This window comes from Vulpes lagopus, chromosome 19 (genome assembly GCF_018345385.1).
Source record: "Vulpes lagopus strain Blue_001 chromosome 19, ASM1834538v1, whole genome shotgun sequence".
Lineage (NCBI taxonomy): Eukaryota > Metazoa > Chordata > Mammalia > Carnivora > Canidae > Vulpes > Vulpes lagopus.
The window spans coordinates 26173719-26199451 of NC_054842.1; the positions used below are offsets into that span (position 1 = coordinate 26173719).

Below are 25733 nucleotides of genomic sequence, written 5' to 3' on the forward strand. Positions count from 1 at the left end.
CTTCCTTTGATGGTTTTTGCTTGACTTTCCACTTTTTCTTTAAAAAAAAAAAAAGCAATAAACCAAAAGAAGGTATTATCATTATTTTGGTGTTTAATAGTATTCTGGGGAGTTTCCATCAGCTCATTTTAAATTTTGGATGAATGGTTGTTTTGAAATTTTGTTTTTAAAGTATGAGCATAGCATCAGTTATTGTTCCTTCAAGTCCTTCTGTGCTTCTCTGTCCTACTGCATGATTATAAACCTTCACCAAGGGCTTTATTTTTCCCCCTGGGGCATCTTATTGAATACTTGCATCTTCAGTAATTCATCTGGGCCCAATGCTTTGTCTGTTTTAATACTTCTAATTACCTAATTATGTACTATAATGCAGTGACAAAGCCCTTTATCATTTTACTCTTTTCTTAACCCTTTTTTTGCTTAGGATTTTTTTGTTCTTGTTTTGTTGTTGTTTGTTTGTTTTTTGGGGGGGTCTTTTTGTTGTCTGAGGAACTCTTCATTATAGATGGCCCACAAATTTGCCTGGCTTCACTTTATTGTCTGTATTATGACAGACTGTTGCCCTATTGAATATCTTTCCATTTGACTTATTACATCAGGCACCTGGGTTCCTGGCTATTGGGGCTCTAAAGTTGTTGTGTGGTTGTTCTCTATCCTTTACTTCCTGATTCATTCCCATATACTGCAGTTACAGGAGAAGATATCCAAAAGGCATGTAGAATAGTCTAGTTCTTGTAAACCACTTGTGTGACAGAATAAGTGGCCATTTTGTCATTCCTAGATCTTAATCTTAGATGTCCACAATAGGTATCCATGAAAGAAAGTAATGGAAGTCAATAAGAGTTTTCAAAATTACTCTCACTTTACTTCAGGATAAGTTTCATTATATATGTGTTTTAGATAAGGAAGATAAAATGATAGAATTATAGTGTTACTATTTACAACCTGTAATGAATTAATAGATCTCGGCAATGATCATCAATTGCTAGCATCATAAAAAGAAATAGGCAGATATATGCATCCTGATGGTAGTACACAATACTGACTATAACAGTTATCTATAGCTGTATCATAAACCACCCCAAACGTTAAAACAACAGCATTTTTTTGCTGATGAAGGTACAGTTTGGGCGAGGCTGAGCCAACCAATTTGTCTTTGTTCCACATGGAACAAAGGTCAAGCCTGGCTGAAGGTTAGGGGCTGGAATCATGTGAAGGCTTGTTCACTCCCATGTCTGGCAGTTGAAGTTGGCTCTCAGTGAAGACTTTCTCTGCAGCTGTGACTAGAATACCTCTGTAGGGCCCTCCCGTGTAGCTGCTTCACTTCTAGCAGCATTGTGTCTGAGTTCCAAGAATGTGTCCAGACAGAGAACCAGACAGGAGTTAGGTCACAATATCATTTTGTGAGAAACTAGTTACCAAGGCCAGCATGAATGCAAATGGAGAGGAGTTAGACTCCTCCACCTTTTCACAGGAGAAATGTCAAAGAATTTGTAAAAATGTGCTAAAAGCCCCATACCACCCATGACGAATTTTGTTGAAAATTGAATTTGAATTTGATGAAATGTCTAGACCGACCAACCAGTTTATAAAGGGAATTGTTAAATAATAAAACAGAAACAATAAGAAAAATTCAGAATGTGGCAAGTTTCGACACAATAAATAACCTGGCTTCCTTAACAAATACCTTACAGAAAGAGACAGAGACAGGTAGGAGGAGAGAGAGGGGAAGAATAAATCTATAAAGTAAAAGTCTTAAGAAATATATCAATAAATTGTAGTATATGGACATTTCTGGGATCTTGAATAAACTGCAAAAATTAGGGAAATTTACACATTGCCTAGATATTTGATTTAATTAATGGATTATTTTATTAGTAGTAGTGTTAGAATGGTACATAATTATTTTTTAGAATCCTTTTATAGATGCATAATATTTATAGATGTGACATCTCTGATTTGTTTAAAAATGCAGAATTGAGGGAGGAATATATATGAAACAACTGATAGGCAATGGAATTGGATGATGGCTATATTGAGTCTACTGTTGGTCTATTCTTTAGAAATGTTTGAATTTTCCATGATGAAAGATTTTTTTTTTTTAGTCTTATAATAAAAACTATAATGCCTACGAATTTAGGGTAATTTCAAGATGCAGAACAAAACTCACAAACCAAAGTTTTTATATCTCTTGGTATTAATTTGTGGGATGTAAAATTTGTCTGACTATAAGTTCCTTCACACATCTTGAGAGAGAAACTGCTGTATTTTAAATATTGATCAATTAAGTTAGAACTGAAATACTACTTTTTTTTTTCCATCAAGAAAAATCTAGAGTCCCTTGGAGATCCCTCATTTTTCAGGCTCCTCGCTTAGGGCACCCCTGTTCCCCATGACAGGACATCTGGCTTCTGACACTGCACTGGGAGGGCCAGAGCCCTGCTGGGTTGACCTTTGGACCTTGCTGAGCTTCCAGGCCCCTCCTGGCAGGTCAGGAATTGGGCTGGGCCAGGTGCTGAGGTGTGGGAGAATTCCATGTGCCCGCCACTCCACCCCGCCGAATGAGTTCTGAGTTCTCAGGGGATGGCAAACTGTGGACCTCAGGTTGGAGTGGGGCTAATGCCCCAGGGCAGCCTGAAGACCTCTCAGCAGAGGGTGAGTGAGGGGCTGGAGTGGAGAGCAACTCCGAGGGCACCTCCCCCCAGCCCTGCGCTGCCCTGTTTGGGACCATGAAGCCGAAAAAGGAGAAGCTGGAGCAAAACCTCTGAGGAATCCCAGGGCATCAAAGCTCTGCAGAAAGACCTGAAACAATTTACCACACTTCTGGAGCAGAAGAGGATCACCCTGGTACATACTGAGGCAGATGTGGGGCTCACCCTGGGGACTCTCTTTGGGAAGGTGTTTAGCTAAATGACCATCTGTCATTTTGAGGCTCTGCAGCTCAGTTTCAGTAATGTATTAACTGCAGCCCCTGTTGCCCAACTGGGTAGAGGAAGCTGGCAACAGTGAAAATCTTCAGGAAATATGCAAAGCAGAGACCCTTGAGCAGGCCTGAAAGAGAAAGCCAACAAGTCTGGAGAAGCCAGTGAGAGACAACCTGGAGAACATGTGCCTATGGTGCCGGAAACCTGCCCTGCAGCCAGTTAGCCACATTGCCCAGCAATTCAGGCTTGAGAAGGATGTGATCTGAGTGTGGTTCTGCACTGGTTGCCAGAGGGACAAATGATCAAGCAGTGACTATTTGCAAGGAGAGGATTTTGGGTCTCCTTTCTCAGGAGCACCAGAGTGCTTTCCTCTGGCACCAGGGCCCTCTCTGGAACCCCAAGCTATAGGAGCCATCACTTCACTACACTACTCCTTACTCACTACTTCCTGACAGTGAAGCCTTTCCCTTTGTGTCTGTCACCACTCTGGGCTCTCCTGTGCTGAGAGGAAGGGGGAATGCTAGGGAAAGAACCTGGGGTTTGTACCAGGACTTTAGGATTAAGTTCTTCATTCACTGAGAACATATTTGGGAACATAGAGGATGTGGGGCAGGGAGTTTGGGGGTAACGGGTCGGAGGGAGGAAGGTAAAGTTCAAGGGTGCTCTTGTTTTTAATACCCATACCGTTCATCACTTTGTTCTTAAATAAAGAAGTTTAGGATACAGGTAAAAAAAAAAAAAGAAAGAAAGAAAAAGAAAAATCTTAGAGTGTATTGTCTAAGTTTCATCATGGAATACTTTTATGTTACTTTTTCTTTGGTTTTTATCTACATAAGAGTTTCACTCTAACTTATTTAGTGCCATTTTCATTTTCTGGCCAATGGCAGAAATTACTTCTCTTGGACTTCCATTTTCTGATAATAACAAAATTTATCTTTAAACCCTATTAATGTGAATTTTTTCCCTTTATTTGCCTATCAGATATTTGGTTTGAATTAATCATAAATTTACAGTTTCAACTCAAGTATTTTTTTTAATATGCCTCATCTTTACTGAAATTATTACTTTTTTTTTTAATGACACTGTAGAATCAGTATTGACCTTCAAAATCTTAACAATTGTTGAAGTCAGCTTGAGTCCATATTCTGTGATTTTTATTATTGTTTTAAAAGTAAATTTGCCTTTCCAATGACATTTGTGTTAGAATGTTCAAATTACTTTACCTATCTTGAATCAACACCAGATGGCATGAAGTTTAAAAAAAAAAAAGGCATAGATGTGTAATGGATGACTGGGAAGCTATTTTGAAACTTAAAACATATCATCAGAAACTGATTATTACTGAAATGCCTGGATGGTTCAGTTGGTTGGGCGTCTAACTCTTGATTTCAGCTCGGGTTGTGATCTTGGGGTCATGGGATCGGGCCCCTCGTCAGGTCCTGCATGAGGCTCTGCACTTGACGTGGAATCTGCTTGTCCCTCTTCCTCTGCTCCTCCCCCTTCCACCTCTCTTTCTCAAATAGAAAAATAAATAAGATCTTTTTTTTAAAAAAGAAACCAAACTGATCATTACTCTTCCTGGAAAAACTACTCACTGTACTTTTCTCCCTTATTTCTGATTCCTATAGATGTTATATCTTCTGGTTTGAAGCCTAACAATAAGGCGGTTAAGTATTTGTTGTGGGAAATATATTATTCGGATGTACTCATCAACCTTATCACCTTCTTGGTACCTCTAAGCTCATGGAATTTTACCTAAATATGTACACCTGACTCATTTATAATTGATGAGTGAAGTGGTTGGAAAGTACTGTTGCCTAACCACCCAGATATGTGGGGGCAGGTAGCAGGTATTCATCTGCTTAGAATCCTTACCTGTGACTTTCTGAGTTAGACTGGATAATCTCCAAAGACTTCAGCTTTAAACTTCTCTGAATGTAAATTATTTTTCCAACTTTTTTTTTTTAAGATTTTACTTATTTATTCCTGAGAGACACAGAGGGAGGCAGAGACATAGGCAGAGGGAGAAGCAGGGAGCCTGATGTGGGACTTGATCCGGGAACTCTGGGATCACAACCTCAGCCAAAGGCAGATGCTTAATCACTGAGCCACCCAGGCATCCCTCTTATTCCAGCTTCTTAAGTAGCATAAACTTTTATATCTTTTAAAAAACTTTTCTGTATCTACCTTACTTATATAAGTGTAATTTTGATGCTATAAAACCATCAAAATTTATTGAACAAGTCATACTTTTATAAAAAAGAACGGATAATGAAATGTCATAAATGGCACTTTAGGGTTGTAGAGTTGTAGATAGTGTGCTGTTGTGTAGATATGCTGTGTCTGCCTAATACACATTTTTAGTTGATTGGGTATTTGCTAAAAGTGGGTAATTTAAATTATCTACCTGCAATTTAATTCTTGTAGCTCTCTTGTTTTTAATCTTGCAAGTGGTTAGTATGCATTTAAATGAAACTATGAATTGGTATGTAATATAATTTACATTTTTAGTAGTTAGGTATTAAACTCTTACTATATAGTTCATGGGTATTTGTTACAAAGTGGATGTTGCAGTTTTTAGTACTTTCTTGCATAATCAGTTCAGATTACATCAGCTACACAGAATTTGGTTGTGCCAGTGTACATGGAAAATTTCTGAATAATAGTTAAGGGAGAAAATGTGCAAAATCATTAAGCCATGTTATCTAAATTATGGGGCAGGAAGCCTACTTAAAGACATGGCTAGGATGGCAACTAGACTTACTGTGGTAATCATTTCACAGTGTATACAAATATCATATCATTATGTTTTATACCTGAAACTAATATGTTGTATGTCAATTATACCTCAAAAAAAAAAAAAAAAAAAGAAAGACAGGGCTAGATTTAAGTCATCTAATGAAGAAGAAGGGGAAACAGTTTCACTTCTCAGAAGGATTAATGTTTTTACCTTAGTGACTTAAGTTTTCCCAAGAAATTTCTCTTTAGCAATTTATTTTAACTACTTACCTGTCTTTCATCTTTACTTTGGGGTATTTGACTTTCTAAGGACTTTATCAACTTTCTTTTGTCCCAAAGAAGTCATTCAAAAAGTGGTTGTGTTTTTTTCCTACTTCAGTGCATTTGACAACTTCCTGGAACACCTTTGGCTTCTATGATATGATATTCTTGCTCCGAATATGCTTTCTGGTTAATTTTTCTCTCTTTAGGAGCTGTAGTCATTTAAGCCTCGTCACACTCCCTTGCCTGAGTAGATACTGTCTGGAGAGGTCATCAAATTAAGATTCATGCAGAGATGTGAAGTTATCTTGCTCAGATCCATGGGTTGTTTATTACATATCCAAAAAAGAGGTCTCCTTTCTGCTAGAGACAAAACCAGATGTACATGTTTGGGGACAATTGGACATCAAAGGGAATTTCAAGCAAAAGTCACATGAACAGATGAAGATAAAACAGGCTTTAATTTGTCATAAAAAATAGGACCAGAAATGAGATGCTTCAGAAACCATTAACATAGTTAACCCAGAAACCCAGCCTGGACTGGAAAGAAAGTTACAACTCTCACAGGGAGCCAGAAAAGGATCAGAATGAAGCATTAAAACAGCTGAAGTCTCCAGGAAAAGGCAGTTAGCCATTATAATATGAAGTAAAACAGCCATTTTTGCTCTTTAAAAGACTCATTAAGGAGTATTTTTCTGTTTTGATAATGCCCTGTCCTTCCATGCTTTAGGTACTCTTTCTCTTCAGCCTCTTTCATATCCACTTATTTTCTAGTTCCAAAGCCACCCAATGCACTTCTTTATCACCTAAAGTACCAAAACTCAAAGACTAATAATGACCTCTATTCTAGCACATTTACTGCTTCCCAGGCACTGTTCTTGGTGCTTTAATATGATCTCATCTTGATCACAAGATCAGTATTATTATCCCCACTTAATAGGTGGGGCAGTAAAGCAATCACTTACTCAAGATTATATAGCTAGTAATTATGCAACATGAATTTGAATGCAGGCTTTTTCTTCTCAGGTTTGTGATTTTTTCCACTTCAGTTCTTTATAATGCCCTCTTGTTCCTTCCTGTAATCTCTCCTCTTTTCAAAGCTTATTCCCACTTAGAGTTACTCAAATATTATTTTCTTTGTTACTTACCTATTCAAAAATGTAGAGTCACTTGGTTGATTTTTCTTCATTCGTGAATTCAGCAATTCAGAGCTGCCCACCTTTTCTTCCATCTCATCGTCCTGCTCTCAACTGGCAGTACTTCATGAAAGGACTTTTCTTTCTCATTACTGATTACATTTCTTTCTCATTACTGTGCTGTACACTTAGAATACTCATTGCCTTCTGTGCCTTCATCTTTCCTTCTGATTTGGTTATCTTTCCTGTTCAAATCTTTTGTGATTGAAGCTATTTGACTGCTACCTTCTAGATGACATTCCTTCATCTCTTATGTATTTATTGTGTATTAGATTGCTGTGTATTTGTTCTTTGGATTATTGTAATTGTATATCCTTTCATTAGAAACAACTATGTAAGCTCCTTTCAAGTGAATACTGTGCCATTTTTCTATTTCACATTACCTCAAAGCACCTGGTAGGATTTTCTAACCAGAGAGCATTTAAGCGATATTCACTTGTTCATTTAAAGTCTACATTTTAATCAGACAAAACTAACAGTGTGGTCATATGTAATAATTTAAATCTTGATACTTGCATAAAAAAAAAGATAATGATTTCTTCAAAAAGCTGGTGCATCCAAAATTACCTTTTAGTCCTAAAAACTAAATAGGCTAATAATCCTGCCCCCTAAATATATAGGCTATGATTCATTTTGCTTAAGAACTGCTGTATCTACCTTATGAAGATTTAAAGTATATGGAGACATTTGAAAGGTATTATTTCTCTCTGTGATAGAATAATTTCCCTTTTCTCACCCTTTTTCCTTAATTTGACCCACCAATGGCATAAGTTAGTTGAATGGCAAATGTACTAATACCTAAAGTAGCCCTTGACACTTTTTAAACATGAGAGTTTGAGGATAATTCTTGGAATTGTGCTAGTCAGTTTTAATCCTGTGTTTTCTTTCTTCAGGTTTCCTGAAATGCAGTTTTTCCAACAAGAAAATGTGAGAAAAATTCTTACAGATGTTCTTTTCTGTTATGCTAGAGAAAACGAGCAGTTGCTTTATAAACAGGTAATGAAAATATCGTACAGGTGGCATCCATTGACTCAAAATTTTCTATACAGCTTGACAAATGATAGAGCAATAATGTAGCCTTTATTGTATCCAGAGTTGTATCATAATAGTAAAGCAATCAAAGAGCTGCTTGTCAGCTGCATGGTGAGAAAAGTAAGCTCATTGAAGCACATATGCTTCTTCCTTATTATAAGACATTCCACCAAATTGTCTTCTATAAGGTGTTCAATCTTTTCTTTCAACTTTTGAGAGTTTGTTTATAAACAGCATCTTTGAAGCCAATCTAGTAATAAAACTTTTCAGAGTTGTATGTATAAATATTGTTTCTAAATACAGCATTTATAAATATGTGACATGCCATGTAAAAAAATAATCAGGTGTCCTCTACTCTTTAAGATTTGCTGATAATATAACTTCAGAAAGTTCTCTAAATTTTTTTAAATTTATGATATTCTTTATTATCCAAATATTCATCCCATTACTAAAGGAAAGATTAAGACTGTTGGATTTTTGCTCTCATTGAAATGTAAATTATTTATTTAATATATAAAGAAGTATCTAGGTTTCAATTTAAGATTATGGTATTCCAATAAAAATATGAAAGTTGGATTTTTTATGTATTTCTTAAAATATATAGTAAGTGGGAATTCAAACCAAATTAATAAATTCTCTAATAATCAAAAGTTACAACATATGTCCAACTGATAACCACTTAACTTCAGTGAGAAGAGAATGTGACTTTTGATTTTGGGATTGGGAGTTCGAGCCCCACATTGGATATACATATTATTTAAATAAATAAACTTTTTTTTTTTTTTAAGATTTTATTTATTCATGAGAGAGAGAGAGAGAGAGAGAGGCAGAGACACAGGCAGAGGGAGGAGCAGGCTCCATGCAGGGAGCCCGACGTGGGACTCGATCCCAGGTCTCCAGGATCACACCCTGGGCTGAAGGCAGCACTAAACTGCTGAGCCACCCAGTCTGCCCTAAATAAATAAACTTAAAAAAATAATACATACATTGCTCTAACCATACAAGTGTTTTCTGTTATATTACACTGAAGTTAAGGGGTAGTCAGTTGGATATATATTAAAAACTTTAAAATGTCTTTTTTTTTAATATTTTATTTATTTATTCATGAGAGACAGAGAGAGAGAGAGGCAAAGACATAGGCAGAGGGAGAAGCAGGCTCCATGCAGAAAGCCCAACGTGGGACTCAATCCCGGGTTTCCAGGATCACACCCTGGGCCGAAGGCAGTGCTAAACCACTGAGCCAGCCAGGCTGCCCAAAATGTCTTGAAATAAATATAACAATGTAGGTGCAACAGCTATGTGAAGAAAACTATAAATGTTATTGGATATAAAGCAAGAGTTGAAGAAATAGGAAGTGATAGCATGTTTTAGATGGGAAGGCACTAAATAAAAATATTACTTCTTCCTAAATTAATATATAAATGTATTATCATTCCAGTGATAATCTGAGAGTGAAACTGGACAGTCTTTTTAAATTTAGTGCCAAAAAGCTTTACAGTAATTTTAATGGAGATAATATAGCTTAGTGGTTAAGAGCATGGCTCTAGTCCTACATCTGTTATTTGAATCTTAGCTCAAGCATTCACTAGCTATCTAATCCTAGGCAATTTACTTACTTAAATTTTCTAAATATTAGTTTTATTGGTAGTAGGATGAGAGAAGTAATAGTATTGACTTTGTAGAGTTAAAAACACATAGTGATCACTAAGTGTTCTTGTTGGTATTTATGATGGTTATTACTATTATTATCATTATTAAATATGTTGGAGTTGCTACAGAATGAAAGGGAGAATGGCAAAGAGAGATAAGAACTTCTGTAAGCTGTGATCAAGTTAATATGACAGTAGTATGGGAATCAACATAGATCGATGGAACAAACTAAGAACGGGTTCATTTATATATGAATTCTTAATGTGATAGGATATTTTCATTCAATGGGAAAGGGACATTGACTTGCCATGTTTGACTTTCCATCTAGAAAAAAGATTAAATTATACTTTTATTGGAGAACAAATTCCAAGTGGCATAAAGATATAAATGTGAAAACTAAAATTTTTAAATGAAATACTGAAAAAGAAAAAAAGTAGAAGTATTTTTTATAATCGCAGGTTTGGAAACGCCTTTCCAAGCAAGATAGGCTATCCAGAAGTCAGACACAAAGTTCAAAGACCAAAAAAACCAACCAAACAAAATTTTTTTTAAAAAAGTTCAAAGACCAAAAACAAACAAACCAAAAAGGAGACTGGGAGAAAATAAATATCAGTGTAGGATTTTTTGGAAGCAAATAACAGAAAATCCCATTCAAAATTACTTAAACTCGTAGGATGTTATTAACACACTTTGCAAGAAGTCTTGGGGCAAAATGGTTCTGCAGCATTAGTTAGTTCAGTAGTTCAGACTCCTCATCAGTGATCCAAGTTTGTTTCTGTTCTTTTGCTCTCTCCTCATTGTGTTGGCTTCTGTCACCAACCTATCTCTTCATTGTGCCCTTTCTTCTTTCCAATATTTGAAAATACCTCACAGTAAAAGATTTGATGATACCAAACCAAGTCAGAATAAAATCATCCCAAGTTATATGTTTGTTTCCCATTTTTCTTTAGAGAAAGAAAAAGTCGATTAAGGAAGTGTTATAATAATGGAACAAGTTCCACAGACAAGGAACAAAAACATAATAACTGCACTCAAGCATTTGTGATGTATGTGGGCCACTGCATTTGTAAGGAAGACTAAACGAGATTATGGAAGGTCAGATTCTTGATAATTTAGACAAAGTCAATCAATTACTGAATAAGAAAGTATCATTAACTTACTCTTGGGAGTCCCTTAATAAGACTTAATTACTCCCTGTACAGGTTTAAAATCCTATAGATTCTTTACATAGAAATAATACCTTGCCAAAGAAGGACTGAATATTTAGTCAGATCAAATTTAAGAAAAAAAACCTTGAGTTTCATCACAAGCTGTTAAAGCTATTATTTTGTACTAGGTGACACCCCGTTTAACATCGACCATATTGTTAATAGTTATGGGATTTTATTGAATTAATGAGACTGTTATCATGTAGTAGAATGTCTTGCTGAGTTAATTGAAACTGCAGAGATTATATAAATGGTATTAATGAACTTTGACTGCCTGATGCCTCAGCTTTAATAAAGACTGCTTGGTGGGCTAAATGAACACAGGCAGATAAAAGAACAGGTTCAATTTTGTGAGCCTACAGGCTGTTGATGAAGAAAACTTCGTTACCTTTATTTTCTACTGGCATGAGTTTGGAGTGCAGTGACTACTAACGATCCAGCAGGGATAAAGGCTTTAAGCAAACAGAAATGCTGATGTATAAATGGAAGCAAAATATACATTTTGGGAACCAATAAGTATACTGACCATATATTCTATTTTATTTTGCTTTGTCCATTTTACAGCTTATTGAATTTATGATCATTCTTTCTAAATAGTTCTCTTTCCTTTTAAAGATGTTTGTACCCTTGCCACTTGTAATTATTAATCAGGTTTTACTAGTCTAGAATTAAGAGTAAAACTAACAATCTCTTCCAAGCCTGTTTGAGAATATATCTCTAGTTTGGTTGGAAGTCAACAATGAATTTGTAAAAGATTGTCTTAATGATATTCAAGGAGCTCTCAATTTCCATTATACAAAGAGCATCCTTATTTATTGATTTTAAATATAATTTAGTGTTATTCTTTTTCATTTTTCATATTGTTCCAATACATTGCTATATGGAAAGGTAGATAGTAATCAGTCACCATGCAGTGAGTACATTCTATGTGCTGAGCCTGTAGTAGGAGCTGGATTTTTGTATCTACACGTAGACCTCACTTTTCACAGTTTATATAGCCACTTCTGTGCTCATTTTATTATTGTGTATCTGGCTCTTTAGACTGCAAGCTCCATAATGGTTAGGAACTTCCTCACTTCATTCACTTTTGTGTTCGCAGCATTATCGTAGGTAGTTAATAATTTTTGACCTACGAGTTTGTAAAATGAATGATGCATAAGCAAATGGAGATTCTGGACAGAATAGTATCACAGAAACTAGAGGGAAGAGAAAATTTAAAGAAGGTGGGAAGATGCATTTAGGTAAGAACTCAGTCTTATTAAACCAGCCATTGGTTAGAAAATACACTGAAGGGAAAAAGGTCTAATCAGAAGATTACCGCCACAATTAGCAACAACAAAAACTTAGTAAAAAACTTTCTTAAGTTGGAAAATCGGTTGTTCTTTAAAACATCTATTTTTTTCAAGTTAATTTTAATGCAATGCTGATAAATGCAGTATTTTGTTTAAATGACACTGAAGTCTACCTTCTAATTAAATTAGAATAGGCAAGATAATTTTGAGAAAAAGAATAGAAAATATGGCAGAATAGAATATTTTACACCTCAAGTCATTAAAGTTGTAAAGTTCTTGTTAAGAATGTACAAACCAATGGAATACCAGAAAAAGCAGAGAAAAAACAAGCACTAACTATTTAGTATGTGGCAAAGACAACATTTCAAAACTCTTGGGAGAATATGGGCTATTCAGTAATTAGTTGCACTCTTCTGCAGAGAAAAATACAGATTTATTTTTCAGGACAAAATTAAATACCAGATGGGTAAAGAATTAGCTGTAAAAAAGAAAACTGTGTACTCACCTAATCTTCATAAGGTCTTTTCAGGCATGAAGGCAAAACCAGAAGCCCTGAAGGATGATATATTAATTTGCTAGTTTTAAAGTATAGAGCTTCACGATAACATATCATCAAGATTAAAAGACAAAGGATAAATGTGGAAAGTGTTCATAACAAAAATGACTAAAGGTTAATAACTTGAATTGGTGAAGTTCTGTAACAAATTATCAGGAAAAAGGAAACACTTCATTAAGAGAAAATGGGCGATTCATTAAATAATAATGGCCAGTAAAATTTTTGTGTCAGTCTCACTAGCATTTAAATAGGGTAAAACAACAGGGTAAAAAAAAAAAAAAAAAAAAAAGCAAACACTACAAGTTAGGATGTGTGAAGTGGCAATTTTTATGCCCTAAATTGAGAGAATTCTTTCTGAAGGGCAGCTTAATTGTATATATCAGAAACTTTAACAAATATCTTTACTTATTTAAACCCAGAAATTCTACTTCTAGGGACTTTATCCTAAAGAAATCATCAGAACTAGGCAAAAGATGATCATAAAGATATCTACTCTAATTTTTACTTTCTTTTGTACAGTCAGTCCATCCTTCTTTCCATTTCTTCCTCCTTTTCTCCTTGTCTTTTTTTTTTTCCTTTTCTGTAGCTACAATAAATACTACAGTAAGTAGCTATTACTTTGATGATTAAATTATGGCACTTGGTTTTTGGAATACTTTGAGATTATTCCAGGAGAATAAGTACCTCACGATGACTTTAAAGCATACTTAGCACTTAATTTCTTTTTTTCTGTCTTTACTGTGTTCTTTTTTTTTTTTTATTGGAGTTCAATTTGCCAACATATACCATAACACCCAGTGCTCATCCCACCAAGTGCCCCCCTCAGTGCCCATCACCCAGTCCCCCCAATCTACTGTGTTCTTCTAAGAGATAGTCAAATAGTCATTTCAAGATTTATTTAGTAAGGAAATGGTTACTTAAAAAGACTGAAGTGGTTTGTGTCTTAATCACAAGATTTGTCTTAATCACAAGAAAGTTGTCACTGTATCATAAATTATTTTGTACATATGTCAGTAAGTCCTAATTTGAAGCTAATGATAACTTATAAATGAACTCTCATAGAGTTTACTTTCGTATTATTTTGTGATGACCACTAACTTTTAAGAATGGCATGGTACTTCTAGAATGTACAGAGGGTAGTGTGACTGCCCTTCCATCATGGAAATCTCTACTTCCACCAGTGAGACTCTCTTTTCTCTTTGCTTCCGTATTTTATTTTTATTTCCCATAGAGGTGGTGTTTTGTCTTATTTTATTTTTACAAAAGATGATCCATAGTTATTAAGCAAAAGGAAAATGATAATTTACTCACTTTAAGAGGCAGAAAATCTATTGTAATCTATTTTTAACTTGCTAAACATGTTTTCTGATGCTTAAGGGGGAAAAATATCATAGTGAACAAGGCAAATTACAAATGTGGATACCTTACTCTCCACAAAAATGGATAAATAATGAATTTTTATAATATTCTTTTAGATACACCTTAGTAATCAGTATACTTTATTGTTTCTATGCCTATTTGTGTAATCCACAGGTGAGCACCAATAAAAGGCAAAAGCAAATACAATTGGTGATTTCACTAAATAAATTGAACAGTATACTTATAGTTCAAGTAGGTAGGAAAAAAATTATGGTAGTTTTCAGATTAAACATGTTGAAAATCATACTTCGAAAACTTTGTTTGCTGTTATACCTGCTAAAGATTGTTTCTCTTATTATCCAACATTTCCAGCTAGCTGACTTCAGCTCTTCCTAAATCTACAGACATCCTAATTTTGAGCCATTATATAATGAAAACATTGGATGTAATTTCCTTAGGTCTACAGTTCTTAGTTGCCCTTCTTACTGCAGATCTTTACACTGTAGCTCATGATTATAATTTGCATAAATGAAATTCATATTTATGAGTACAGATCTTGAAGCAACTGACAGGTGCAAGGTTGTCTACCATGCCAATTTATTGTTTGTTGTGTTATTTAAAAGAGAACTGCTCTCCATGTTTTAAAGAATTTGTGCTGTGGTTGAATTGGAATCAAATTCTAAAAGTAAATAAAATCTCATTTTGTAGCTTTTCATTTTATGCATTTCAGTGAAATATGGAAATGTTGGTGGTGAGGATCAGTTGAAGAAACATTTAACTGAGCCTATTCTGTCCACTGGTGGACCGTCAACATCCTCCCCCTCTCATGTTGTTTCAGGGCATGCACGAGCTGTTAGCACCTATAGTCTTTATCCTCCATTGTGACCACCAAGCTTTTCTTCATGCCAGTGAGTCTGCCCAACCAAGGCAAGTTTTTATTTGAGCCCCTTCTGTTTTCTCAGCCTTGCTGTAATCATTTTAACCCCAGAATCTTTTCTGTTGAAGGTACTTTGTAAATTATAAACATTTGGTTATGTTTCATATGGCTGATTGCTAATTCCACTTAATAGTTGTGGTCCTACTTCAGCTATGGGACAAATTTGGAATCATAATTGTCTTTGCAAAACTTAGATCTGTGCTAAAGGAAAATACGTAACTAATGGATCAAGAAGAGGAAATTTTTGTTATGATGGCAAAGTGCTAATGATTGATATGTTAATATATATCACCCTCTAATGACCCATTCTTTCACTATATGCGCATAAGAACCTTGTCTGTGAGATCCTTCCTTCCCCCCAAGTTTAACTGAGTTTGAGTCATAAGTAGGAGACCAGTACCCCCAAAGAACCCCAAGTTGTATAAACAAAAATGACTTGTCATGTTTTTGAGATACGTTAATTTATTCATTCCAGGAAATAACTTTAGTAATTGTATTTAGCTTAGGCTAATTGTTAGAATGTATTTTCTAACTTTAGATGCCTGGGGGGCCCAGAGAGGCAGCCAAGATGTATCTTGGGAATTGAGACTGTGAAATGATGAAACTTTGTCAGGAGAATTCCATAGGTTAACCCATCTATGTACAGAACATAACAAATTAACACATATTTTTGTGTTCATCTATTCAATCTTTATTAATCAAATATAGCCATTCATTTTGCTGAGCATAAATTAGAGTCTTTGTTAGATTAACCTTTGTTTACTATAGTATAGATTAGTATTTCCTTATTTCTTTTGAGTTTTTCTAATTATATTGTGCATCTGACTAGAGTAACCATATCTTAATTACCTTTTCTTCAGTTATTCTAAAGAATGGTAAGGATTAAGTTAGTATTGGGATCCCATTTTCATTCCAGTTTTATCTTTTTAAAAACATGTGTACAATGTACTTCACAGGAAAGTATAGATTATTGAAATTTGCTTTTAAATAAGTTGGACATAAAAAAATAAAAATAATAAATATATAAGTTGGACATGCTACTCTAGCAGTTTCAAGCCATTGAAAAGTAAAGACACTAAAATAGATTTGGAAGAGCTACTGTCGCTGATAAGTGGATGTTAAAATGTAATAAAAATAGAAGCCGTTATAAAAATAATGTTCCAGCAGGATATATTTGACCATTAAATAAATATTTTCTTTTGTTTTGGAAAACAAATAATAGATTGTGAAGTAATCAGTTTATTCTAGATCAAGCACATTCAAGGAATATATGGTCACATTTTGTATTTGTTGTTTGGAGTAATTAGTTACTTCATTGTGGTACAGACAAGGTACTTAATTTGTTTTGATCTTTACAGAAAAAAAAATTCATTTGTTTTTTTTTTTGTTGTTTTGTTTTGTTTTGTTTTGTTTTGTTTTAAGATTTTATTTATTTATTCATGAGAGACAGAGAGAGAGAGAGAGAGAGCCAGAGACACAGGCAGAGGGAGAAGCAGGCTCCACGCAGGGAGCCCCATGTGGGACTCGATCCCGGGCCTCCAGGACCACACCTTAGGCTGAAGGCAGGTGCTAAACCTCTGAGCCACCCAGGGATCCCCCCAAAATTTCATTTGTTAATGGAATTGCTTTTTATATTCAGGATTTTTTTTCGTTTGCATGCTATATGAAAGTTAACTTATGAGTATAGAATTAGGCAACCCCTACATCCCTGTCATTTAAAAAAGTATACATCTTGATTATTTGTGTTGCTTTTTTAAGTGAGGAAATGAAAACTCTCTTGAACCCCGAGTATCTGGAACATGATGCCTAGTAAGTACAAAAACTTTGTTTATTTTAATGTTTTGTACCATCTGTACTTCAGTGAGGGTTTAACATTAGCACTAAATTATTTTTCTAATTTGTAGTGCAATGTTCTCACAACTTATGGAAACTGCTGAACCTTGGTTTTCTACTTTTGAGCATGATGGTCAAAAGGTAAGTGTTTAAGTACAGATCTTTTCAATATATTCAATGGTACAAATGATTTTAGTTAAGTAGCAACATCTAATCAGAGAAAGCCATTATTATTATTACTATAAAACACCAAAAATATAAAAATCTACAGAATAAGATTAAATTGGGGATCTAAACTGCATCACTAATAATATTGGCAGATATGTAAAGGTAATATAAAAAATGCAATATAAATAGAAATTTTATTTTATACGTATATGTATATTATCCAAGCAATAGAACTTATTTAAAAATTATTATAAATTTTGAATGACAAGTACATTTATCTGCTTGAATCTCGTTATTGGAGTGAGTTGATAGACATATTGTTACTGAAGTGTGTAAACTGTATCTAATTGGTTGTCTTATTTTTACTAATGCATCACTATTTTTTTTAAGATTTTATTTATTCACGAGAGAGAGAGAGAGAGAGAGAGAGAGAGGCAGAGACACAGGCAGAGAGAGAAGCAGGCTCCACACAGGGAGCCCGATGTGGGACTCGATCCCGGGACTCCAGGATCATGCCCTGGGCCAAACGCAGGGACTAACCCACTGAGCCACCCAGGGATCCCCTAATGCATCATTATTGAATTGACACAGCATCAATATCATCATTTACCATTTACTCTTTTTAACTATAATTTTTATTATGTGATAAAACTGATACACCATAACCTTCGTTTTTAAAGGGTACAATTTAGTAGTTTTCAGCGTATTCACAAGGTTGTGCAAATGTCCCTACTATCTGATTTGAAAATATTTTAGTTACCCCAAAAGGAAATCCCATACCATTAGCAGTCACTCCACATTCCCTCACTTCCCAGAGGCTTTGGCATCACTGATGTCTTTTTACTTTCTAAGAACTTGCCTATTCTGAACATTTCATATAAATAGGAGCTATATAATATCTGGCCTTCTGTGATTGACTCCTTTGACTTAGCATAACATTTTCAGTGTTCATTCCTGTTGTAGCAGGTGTCAGTGCTTCATTTTCATGGCTGAATAATATTTCACTGTGTAGATATACCACATTTTGTTTATCCGTACATCAGTTGATAGACATTTGGGTTCTTTCACATTTTGGTTATTAAGAATAATGTTGCTATGAGCACTTGTTGACAAACTTTTCATTGACATATATTTTCAGTGTTCTTGGCATTTCTCTAAAAGTAGAATTGCTGAGTTAATTGACATTTTAAGCAAACATATATGCTTAACTTAGAGATAATTTTGATGTTTTCATTGTTATTACACAATATTAGAAAAATTGCCAATAATTCTGGCAAGGGGTGTCATTCTGAGTTTTTGGTATATTTTTTCTATATAATTAATTTATTTTATATTGGTATAATTGATTACATTCTGGTTAGAAACTATGTATTATCCTGTCACTTTATTCCATCTCTCAAAAAATGAAATGGATGACTAATGCTTTTTATGCCTTTGGTTTAGATCAGGGCAGACTACTGCCTGCAGGCCAATTTGGCCTGCCATCTGTTTTTACACAGCTTGGGAGTTAAGCATGGCTTTTACATTATTAAATGGCTGAAAAACCATCAAAAGAAGAATAATATTTTGTGGCATATGAAAATTATATGGAATTCAAATTTCCACATCCATAAAAAAAGTTTTATTGGGAAATAGCCATGCTTATTTGTTTCCTTATTGTCTATGGCTGCTTGCTCATTACAATGGCTCATTACAAAGTTGAGTAGTTGCAACACGTACTGTATGACCTATAAAGCCTAAAATATTTACTATCTGGCCTTTACAGAGAAAATTTGCTGATCTTCAGCCTAGGTGATAAAGTCTTTCTTTAGCAATATATCAACATTCTATAAATGTTTTTAGAGGTGAAACTTGTAAACATATTTGATGAACTACCATGTTTTAGAACAATTACTTTATTTATTTTAGTAGATGATTTGGTGAAATCATAGAGCTATGTGAAAATCAAAATTTTAAGCAGGAAGTATTTGAATACATTTAGATATAAGCATCATGATCTCTTCATACAGTGATTATTTTGTATTTTATAACTGATCACAGTTTCTGCAAAAGTGAATGATAAAAATGTGAGTATTACCACTTTTCAGTTTTACCCATTCATGTTCATATCACTGAGTCAGGTTCATGAAAGTGGCTAAGACAACACAGAAAAGGATATTTATTCATTTTATCAAGGAACACATAGATGTGACCTCTAAACATTTATATTACTTGCACATGTCAATGAATAATATATTTCTAAAAAGCATATCTAGTGAATCCTTTCATTCTCTACTTTTTATTTTATGTCTTGATTCTTACCTTTTTTTCAAAGAAGTTTGAGAAATTAATATATTCCCAGTTCTTCTAGTTCCCTTGATAATTCAGTTGTATCACCATGTATACTGCTTAGGTCAGCAGACATACTTTCCGTAAGATTTTCTTGATGAAGAAAGCACTGTGTTGATTTATGTAACGGTGTAAATTATCTCACTGAATCCTTGTAACAGTTTGTGGGCTGGCACTGACCACTGACCTATAGACCACATTTTGAGTGCTACTTAATAAGTGGCCATAAAGATTGCTAGCTTTGTTGGTACTTGTAGCTGTCCCATTTGATTATATTTGTTAAATGCAAATAGCATTTTTATGATGATAAATCCTGAAGATAAGGAATATCTTATATTAATTCTATTTTCTTTTTGGGTTTCACTATTAGATAAGCTACTTATCATTTAAGTGATCATGAGCATTACTTGTAAATTTCTTAAATTTAGAAAATTTGGTTATAAGTATTCTGAGCACAGGGGAAATCTTTTCCAACTACAGTTTATGTAAACCTGTAGTTTTTAAGCTACACATGAGTCTCTATTCAGTATTTGATAAATGGACTACATATGCTATTGATTTAGTGACAATTCATTCTGTTCAACCTGGAAATGGATTACATGGTTTCATTAAGTTAAACATTTTTTAAGGGGTTAATTTAGGATCGGTTCTCTCCAACCCCAGTGATTGTATCTCTACAGAAGTAGATTTTTTCCAAGACCCTCAGATGATAACTAGATGAGTGATGTGTTTCCCAAGTAGTAGTCAGAAACTCTGCCTGAGCTCAGTGCTTCTACCCCATACAGTATGGTATTCAGCCACACAAGGTTCTTTGGTTAAGAAAAACTACATGACTAAAATAAGCAAAACAATTGAATTGTTCATTTTTAAAGAAAAGTTGGCTTCAGAGTAAACACTCTCTTAATTGTGAATGGTATCTTACAATTAACACGAATCCCTCACCAAGTTATTTCAATTTAAATTAGTAGGAAAACATCTTAGCAAGAATTAAAATTTTTTTAAATTATAGCATCTTATCATTTGAAGACAATACTTGATATAAAATCAGAAAAAGGTGTCTTGGTTGTCCTATTTTTATAATAAATCACCACAACCTTTTCCTCCTGTTTCTATAAATTAGCAGAAACTAATTGAGTCATAAAAATCAGTATGGTCTTATATCCCTCAGACCTAAAGACACTGGTGAAGCACTGTAGGATATTCTCAGGATTACATTTCTTTTTAAGACTTAAAATGATCCCAGAAAGACAGATGGAACCTCTTCCAGGAAATTTTTCCTAATGCTAACACATGCCCCTCCTCTCTTCTATACTTCCTATCAGCCTTATTAGTCACTGCTCTTATGTGGAATTCTAAAGTTTTTTTTTTTTTTCTATATAGTCTTCCTCCCCAGATTACAAGATCAAGAGCTTTACCTTCTTTATTTTTTTGCCTCTGAATGTGGACCAGTGATGAAAAGATGATATTCCTTTTAGAGATTTCATAGTTTAGAAGGCAGAGAAGTAGAAGTGGATATTGTAGTAGTAAAGAAGATACTATAGTAGTAAAGAATAGGATGATGAAATGGGACCTGACACATGAGCCAAATCTTTAAGAACACTGGGGAGCTCCTCTGTGGAAACATTGATGAGGGGATATTTCGGGTAAAAGAATGGCATCCCTAGACGCCCGGGTGGCTCAGCAATTTGGTGCCTGCCTTCCGCGTAGGGCGTGATACTGGAGTCCTGGGATCGAGTCCCACATCAGGCTCCTTGCATGGAGCCTGCTTCTCCCTTTGCCTGTGTGTCTGCCTCTCTTTCTGTCTTTCTCATGAATAAATAAATAAAATCTTTAAAAACAATGGCACCTCCAGGATCTCTGGAAGCACAGTGAGAGTAGATGCTGGCCAGATAATGGAAGGCTTTATAGACCTGGCTCAAGAATATATCTTCTGTTTTTGTTTTTCCTGAAGGAGCTATTAAAAAGTTTTAAGGAAGGCATAAAAATTTGGCATAGTCCAATATCTGTTTTAGATGGACCACCAGGCATTTTCCAAGATAGATTTAAAAGCAGACTAAATTAAGGGTAGTGAGACCAGTTAGGAGGAAAGAAATGCTTGGAACCCCCAATTGGGTTATAAGAGTAGAACTATAGGAGAGGAGGCTTAGTAAGAGTCATCTGAGTAGTTCTGAGGAGCTATAATTGGCAAAGTAGGTGTTCTTATTGGAGGATGGGTTGAGGTAGGCATGAGGAAAGGATGAACATATTTTTGAGCAGAAGATGATAAGCTCAGTTGTGGCCTGCTGAATTAGAGACCCTTTTGCACCTTCTTTTTTTTTTTTTTTTTTTGTAAATGTCAGATTTATTAAAGTATAATTTACATACAATAAAGTACAATTGGATGAGTTTGAGAAGTGCATACAGTCTTGGAACCATCACCAGTCATATAAGTTACATCATTCCCAAAACCCGTCAGGCCCCTCGGCAGCCAATGTCCTTCCCCACCCCCAGGCCAACGGGGGAGAACCCAAGAAGGTTCTAGGTTATGCATACAGATTTGGAAGTCTTTGGAAAATGGATGTTGAGTGAAGCACTCTGTATGAGTAAGATAACTCAGGGAAACACATGCAAGTAGAGAAGTAAACTAAGACCAGACCTGTACAAAAAAAAAGCAGCATTTGCAAAGCAGAAACAAAAATTTGAGTTAGAGAAGTAGAGTGAAGATGAGTGGCAGACAATCACAGGAGAATGATACTATAAATCCCAACATTAGAGAGAGGTAGAAATTGAGGACTCAACATAAGAAAGATCAGATATAATATGTTAGGGGAAATCATCAGACTTGAGTGGAGAGTTGAAGTTTATGTGAAAGCCTTACAGACATTTCAGATCTTTCTTAATGTGGGATTTGGAATGGGAGGAAGAAAATTCGTAGTTGGCCTAGATAGATTTTTTTTTTATTATTATTCAGCTGTAGTTTTGGTCTGGAGAGTTTAAAAATTTTCCTACTCAGCTATTTAAATTGACCAAAGGACAGTTAGAAAATATCTTCTTTTCTAATACTAGTTTCCTTATTTGCTGACTTTTTTTTTATAGTTTTGAGAGTTTAAAACAGTTTTCATTTACTGTTTTTTCTATTTAAGTTTATGTCACAAGAAATATGTTTTCATTAGAGTATCCCATTTAAGTGCTATAGCTGATTAGACAAACTAACTATAGACAAGTAGATTAGCAGCCACCACTACCTTCAGCAAAAATTATCTTGAAAACTTAATGTCACCAGAGAAACTGGTTAAGGGAATGCAGGTAGGAAATATTTTAGAGGACATTTTCTGGCCTTTGCTTTATGAACACAATCATCTGAGCATGATCAGCATATGATTCCACAATTTAAGCATTTGTCATGAGATGTTTAGTTACTGGTTCTTATTTAAGCTCCAATTGACAAATATATTCAAGAGTGATCTCCATATATTTGTTCATTTCATATTGAAATAACACATGCTTCATTTTTTTTTTCGTTTTTAGGGGAAAGAAACACTGATGACTCCCATCCCCTTTGCTAGACCACAGGATTTAGGGCCAACAATTGCTATTGTTACCAAAGTTAACCAAATCCAGGATCATCTACTGAAGAAGCATGATATTGAGCTTTATATGCACTTGAACAGACTAGAAATTGCACCACAAATATATGGGCTGTAAGTACTAAGTTTAAGTTTCAGCTGCCTTGTTTTTTGTTTTTTTGTTTGTTTTTTTAAAGATTTTATTTATTTATTCATGAGAGACACAGAGAGAGAGAGAGGCAGAGACACAGGCAGAGGGAGAAGCAGGCCCCATGCAGGGAGCCCGATGTGGGACTCGATCCCAGGACTCCAGGATCACACACTGAGCCCAAGGCAGACCCTTAAACGCTGAGCCACCCCAGGCATCCCAGTTTCAGCTACACCTAATTATGACTTAGGGTGGTTTCTGTATATCTCAGATCCATAGAAGTAAGTGAAAGAATTGTTCCAGCTCCATTTCATTTCATAGGTCTTTTGTGTCATAATGTGCCGGACTCTGTGTTCGTTACTTTCACTTATGATAATTTCATCTAATACACCAACCCTGTTAAATGAGTGTTGTACAGGAAGAAACTAAGGCTTATACTATATTTAGACATACTAAGTAGTGAAGTCATAATTCAGATTCAAGCAGGATTGGCTCCATAATCTGCAGAGTCCAGTCCCCTGGAATGTATGAATAAAATAAAATGAATGTCACCTTTAAAAAAAAATTAGCCAGAATTTCAAAATGACAACAGCAGTTCATTAAGCCAAACATTCTAAGAAGTGCAGGGTCACACAGATCATACACACGTGAAGCTAGCCCTAAACCCAAACCATTCTATAGGATATCCATGTTCTTTCCATTTTATTGGGAAGTACATTTCTAAAAGTAAGGTAAATGTCCCTCACTGTGAACATAATATGGTAATCATCTTCATACACATAACTTCTGTAACCTAGCAGAAGAATAGAGAGCCAGTCACTCTTTAGATATGTGTATATGTTTGTATGTATATTTATTCAGTGGCTTAATAGGGTGAGTGGGAAAATTAGAAAGATTGCAGTTATAATAAATATGAATTAGTTGTGTAGCGCTACAGATATTTAAAGTATCCTTTATATTGAAACAATATAACATTTATATCTAGTGTTAGGTAGTTGCTTGGTAGATACTTTCTGCAATTTCTGTCTCTCAGGTAGAACATGGAAAATTGAGAAGATATTGTTAAGCTATATATATAATATACTCAGTAAATATGAATTCATTATTTGAATTATAGAGAATTTCAAACAAGTCAAGGGCTTAAGACCAGAGCAGGGGCTGTTTATCCAGCCCAAAGAAAAGAATATCAATAAGTATTTTCTTTATGTTCTTATGTTACACAGTCTCTCACTAATTAGAACTTCGCTTTCTATCTTCTTTGAAATCGCTGAACTGTGATTAAAGGTGTCTGCTTTTCTGTTTTAATGATGCTTGTTTTCATTTCTGTGACTTGAGCTTGACTTCATCATTGAGAGCAGCTCCTTCATTCCCACTGGAAATGAGAAATTTGTGGGTAACGTGGGTGATGTGGGTATTGGGCAGTACTGTTAGTTATTAATGAATCATCATTTACATTTAAAAGTCTGGCTAATGCGTTTGTGATTATAGATACAAAAATTTAAAACAGCTAGTGGCAAGATCTGGAGATAAATTCTGTATTGCCCTCCACTGTGTACTCAAAAAAATGATTTATTTGGGCGGCCAAGGTGGCTCAGTGGTTTAGCGCTGCCTTCAGCCCAGGGCATGATCCTGAAGACCCAGGATCAAGTCCCACATCAGACTCCCTGTATAGAGTCTGCTGCTCCTTCTGCCTGTGTCTCTGCCTCTCTCTCTCTCTCTCTCTCTCTCTCTCTCTCTTTCTCTGACTCTCGTGAATAAATAAACAAAATCTTTAAAAAAAAATGGTTTAGTCAAACACGAAAGCCCTTTTTAGACTGTCAAAGATTGTTTACTAATGTCTAGATATTGGTCTTAAATATTGGGGAAAGAAATTAATGTTGGACATACTTATTTCTTTGAAATGCTTTATTGTTTATTACCTCTTTGAGCTGATGCTTTACAATGCAGTGGTGGTGGCATGGACTTGGGTAAGATGATTTATAAACCATTGTGTTCCAGTTTCCTTTTCAGACATTAGTTTCTATCAGCTTTCTCTTCCTCATAATGATTCATAGAGCTTCTTTGACATCCCACCAGCAACTTCCCAATAAAATTCCATGATCCAGGACATAATCACTCTTAATCCTTGCAGCTTTATTTTTCAGCAGTACTAACAGTACCAGGGCTTGTGGTAACCATAGCTGACTTATCCCATTATTTTAGTATAGAATCTCTGCTGCATTAACTAAGAATATACATACTTTTTAATCTTTGAAGAAGTCATTCATTCTCTTAATTTCTTCTCTACTGCATTTTATAGTGCAAGGAGTTTATTTGCTACATTTATTAAGTTTGATAGTATTATTTCTCTTTGTGGGGCACATGTGGTCAGCTTTTCCTTTGTCTCTATGGTACCTTCAGTTGTACTACTCATCTGTGTATTTCCTATTGATGACTGTTAGAATCTTTGGGCCAAAGAAATATACGAGTATAATATGAAATAGCAATTAGAAGCACAGGCTTTGAAATGAAACAGACTTGTTTAACCACTTTGATCCTCAGTTTCTTCATTTGTGAA

At 34.9% G+C, this 25733-nt stretch overlaps 1 protein-coding gene, 1 long non-coding RNA gene and 1 pseudogene across 9 annotated transcripts in view; 2 read left to right on the forward strand and 1 right to left on the reverse strand.

The window, feature by feature from the left end:
* Positions 1-25733, forward strand: part of TBC1D5 (TBC1 domain family member 5) — a 535195-nt gene that overhangs the window by 308176 nt on the left and 201286 nt on the right. For all 7 annotated transcript variants that reach the window (XM_041733756.1, XM_041733755.1, XM_041733751.1 and 4 more), the window contains 5 exons: positions 8014-8116; positions 15056-15144; positions 16913-16963; positions 17059-17128; positions 22991-23163. In XM_041733756.1, the coding sequence (XP_041589690.1) occupies positions 8014-8116; positions 15056-15144; positions 16913-16963; positions 17059-17128; positions 22991-23163 (486 nt within the window). The remainder of the gene's footprint in view (positions 1-8013; positions 8117-15055; positions 15145-16912; positions 16964-17058; positions 17129-22990; positions 23164-25733) is intronic.
* The window catches only part of LOC121478633, an 86910-nt gene that overhangs the window by 1501 nt on the left and 59676 nt on the right, over positions 1-25733 (reverse strand). Inside the window, exons 2-4 of one of the 2 annotated variants that reach the window (XR_005984570.1) lie at positions 12808-12854; positions 7073-8018; positions 5934-6284 (exon numbers count right to left, since the gene is read on the reverse strand). This is a non-coding gene — a long non-coding RNA (uncharacterized LOC121478633). Of the gene's footprint in view, positions 1-5933; positions 8019-12807; positions 12855-25733 lie in introns of both variants that reach the window. The other variant, XR_005984569.1, reaches the window with a different exon arrangement.
* Positions 832-5940, forward strand: LOC121478630 (annotated as a pseudogene).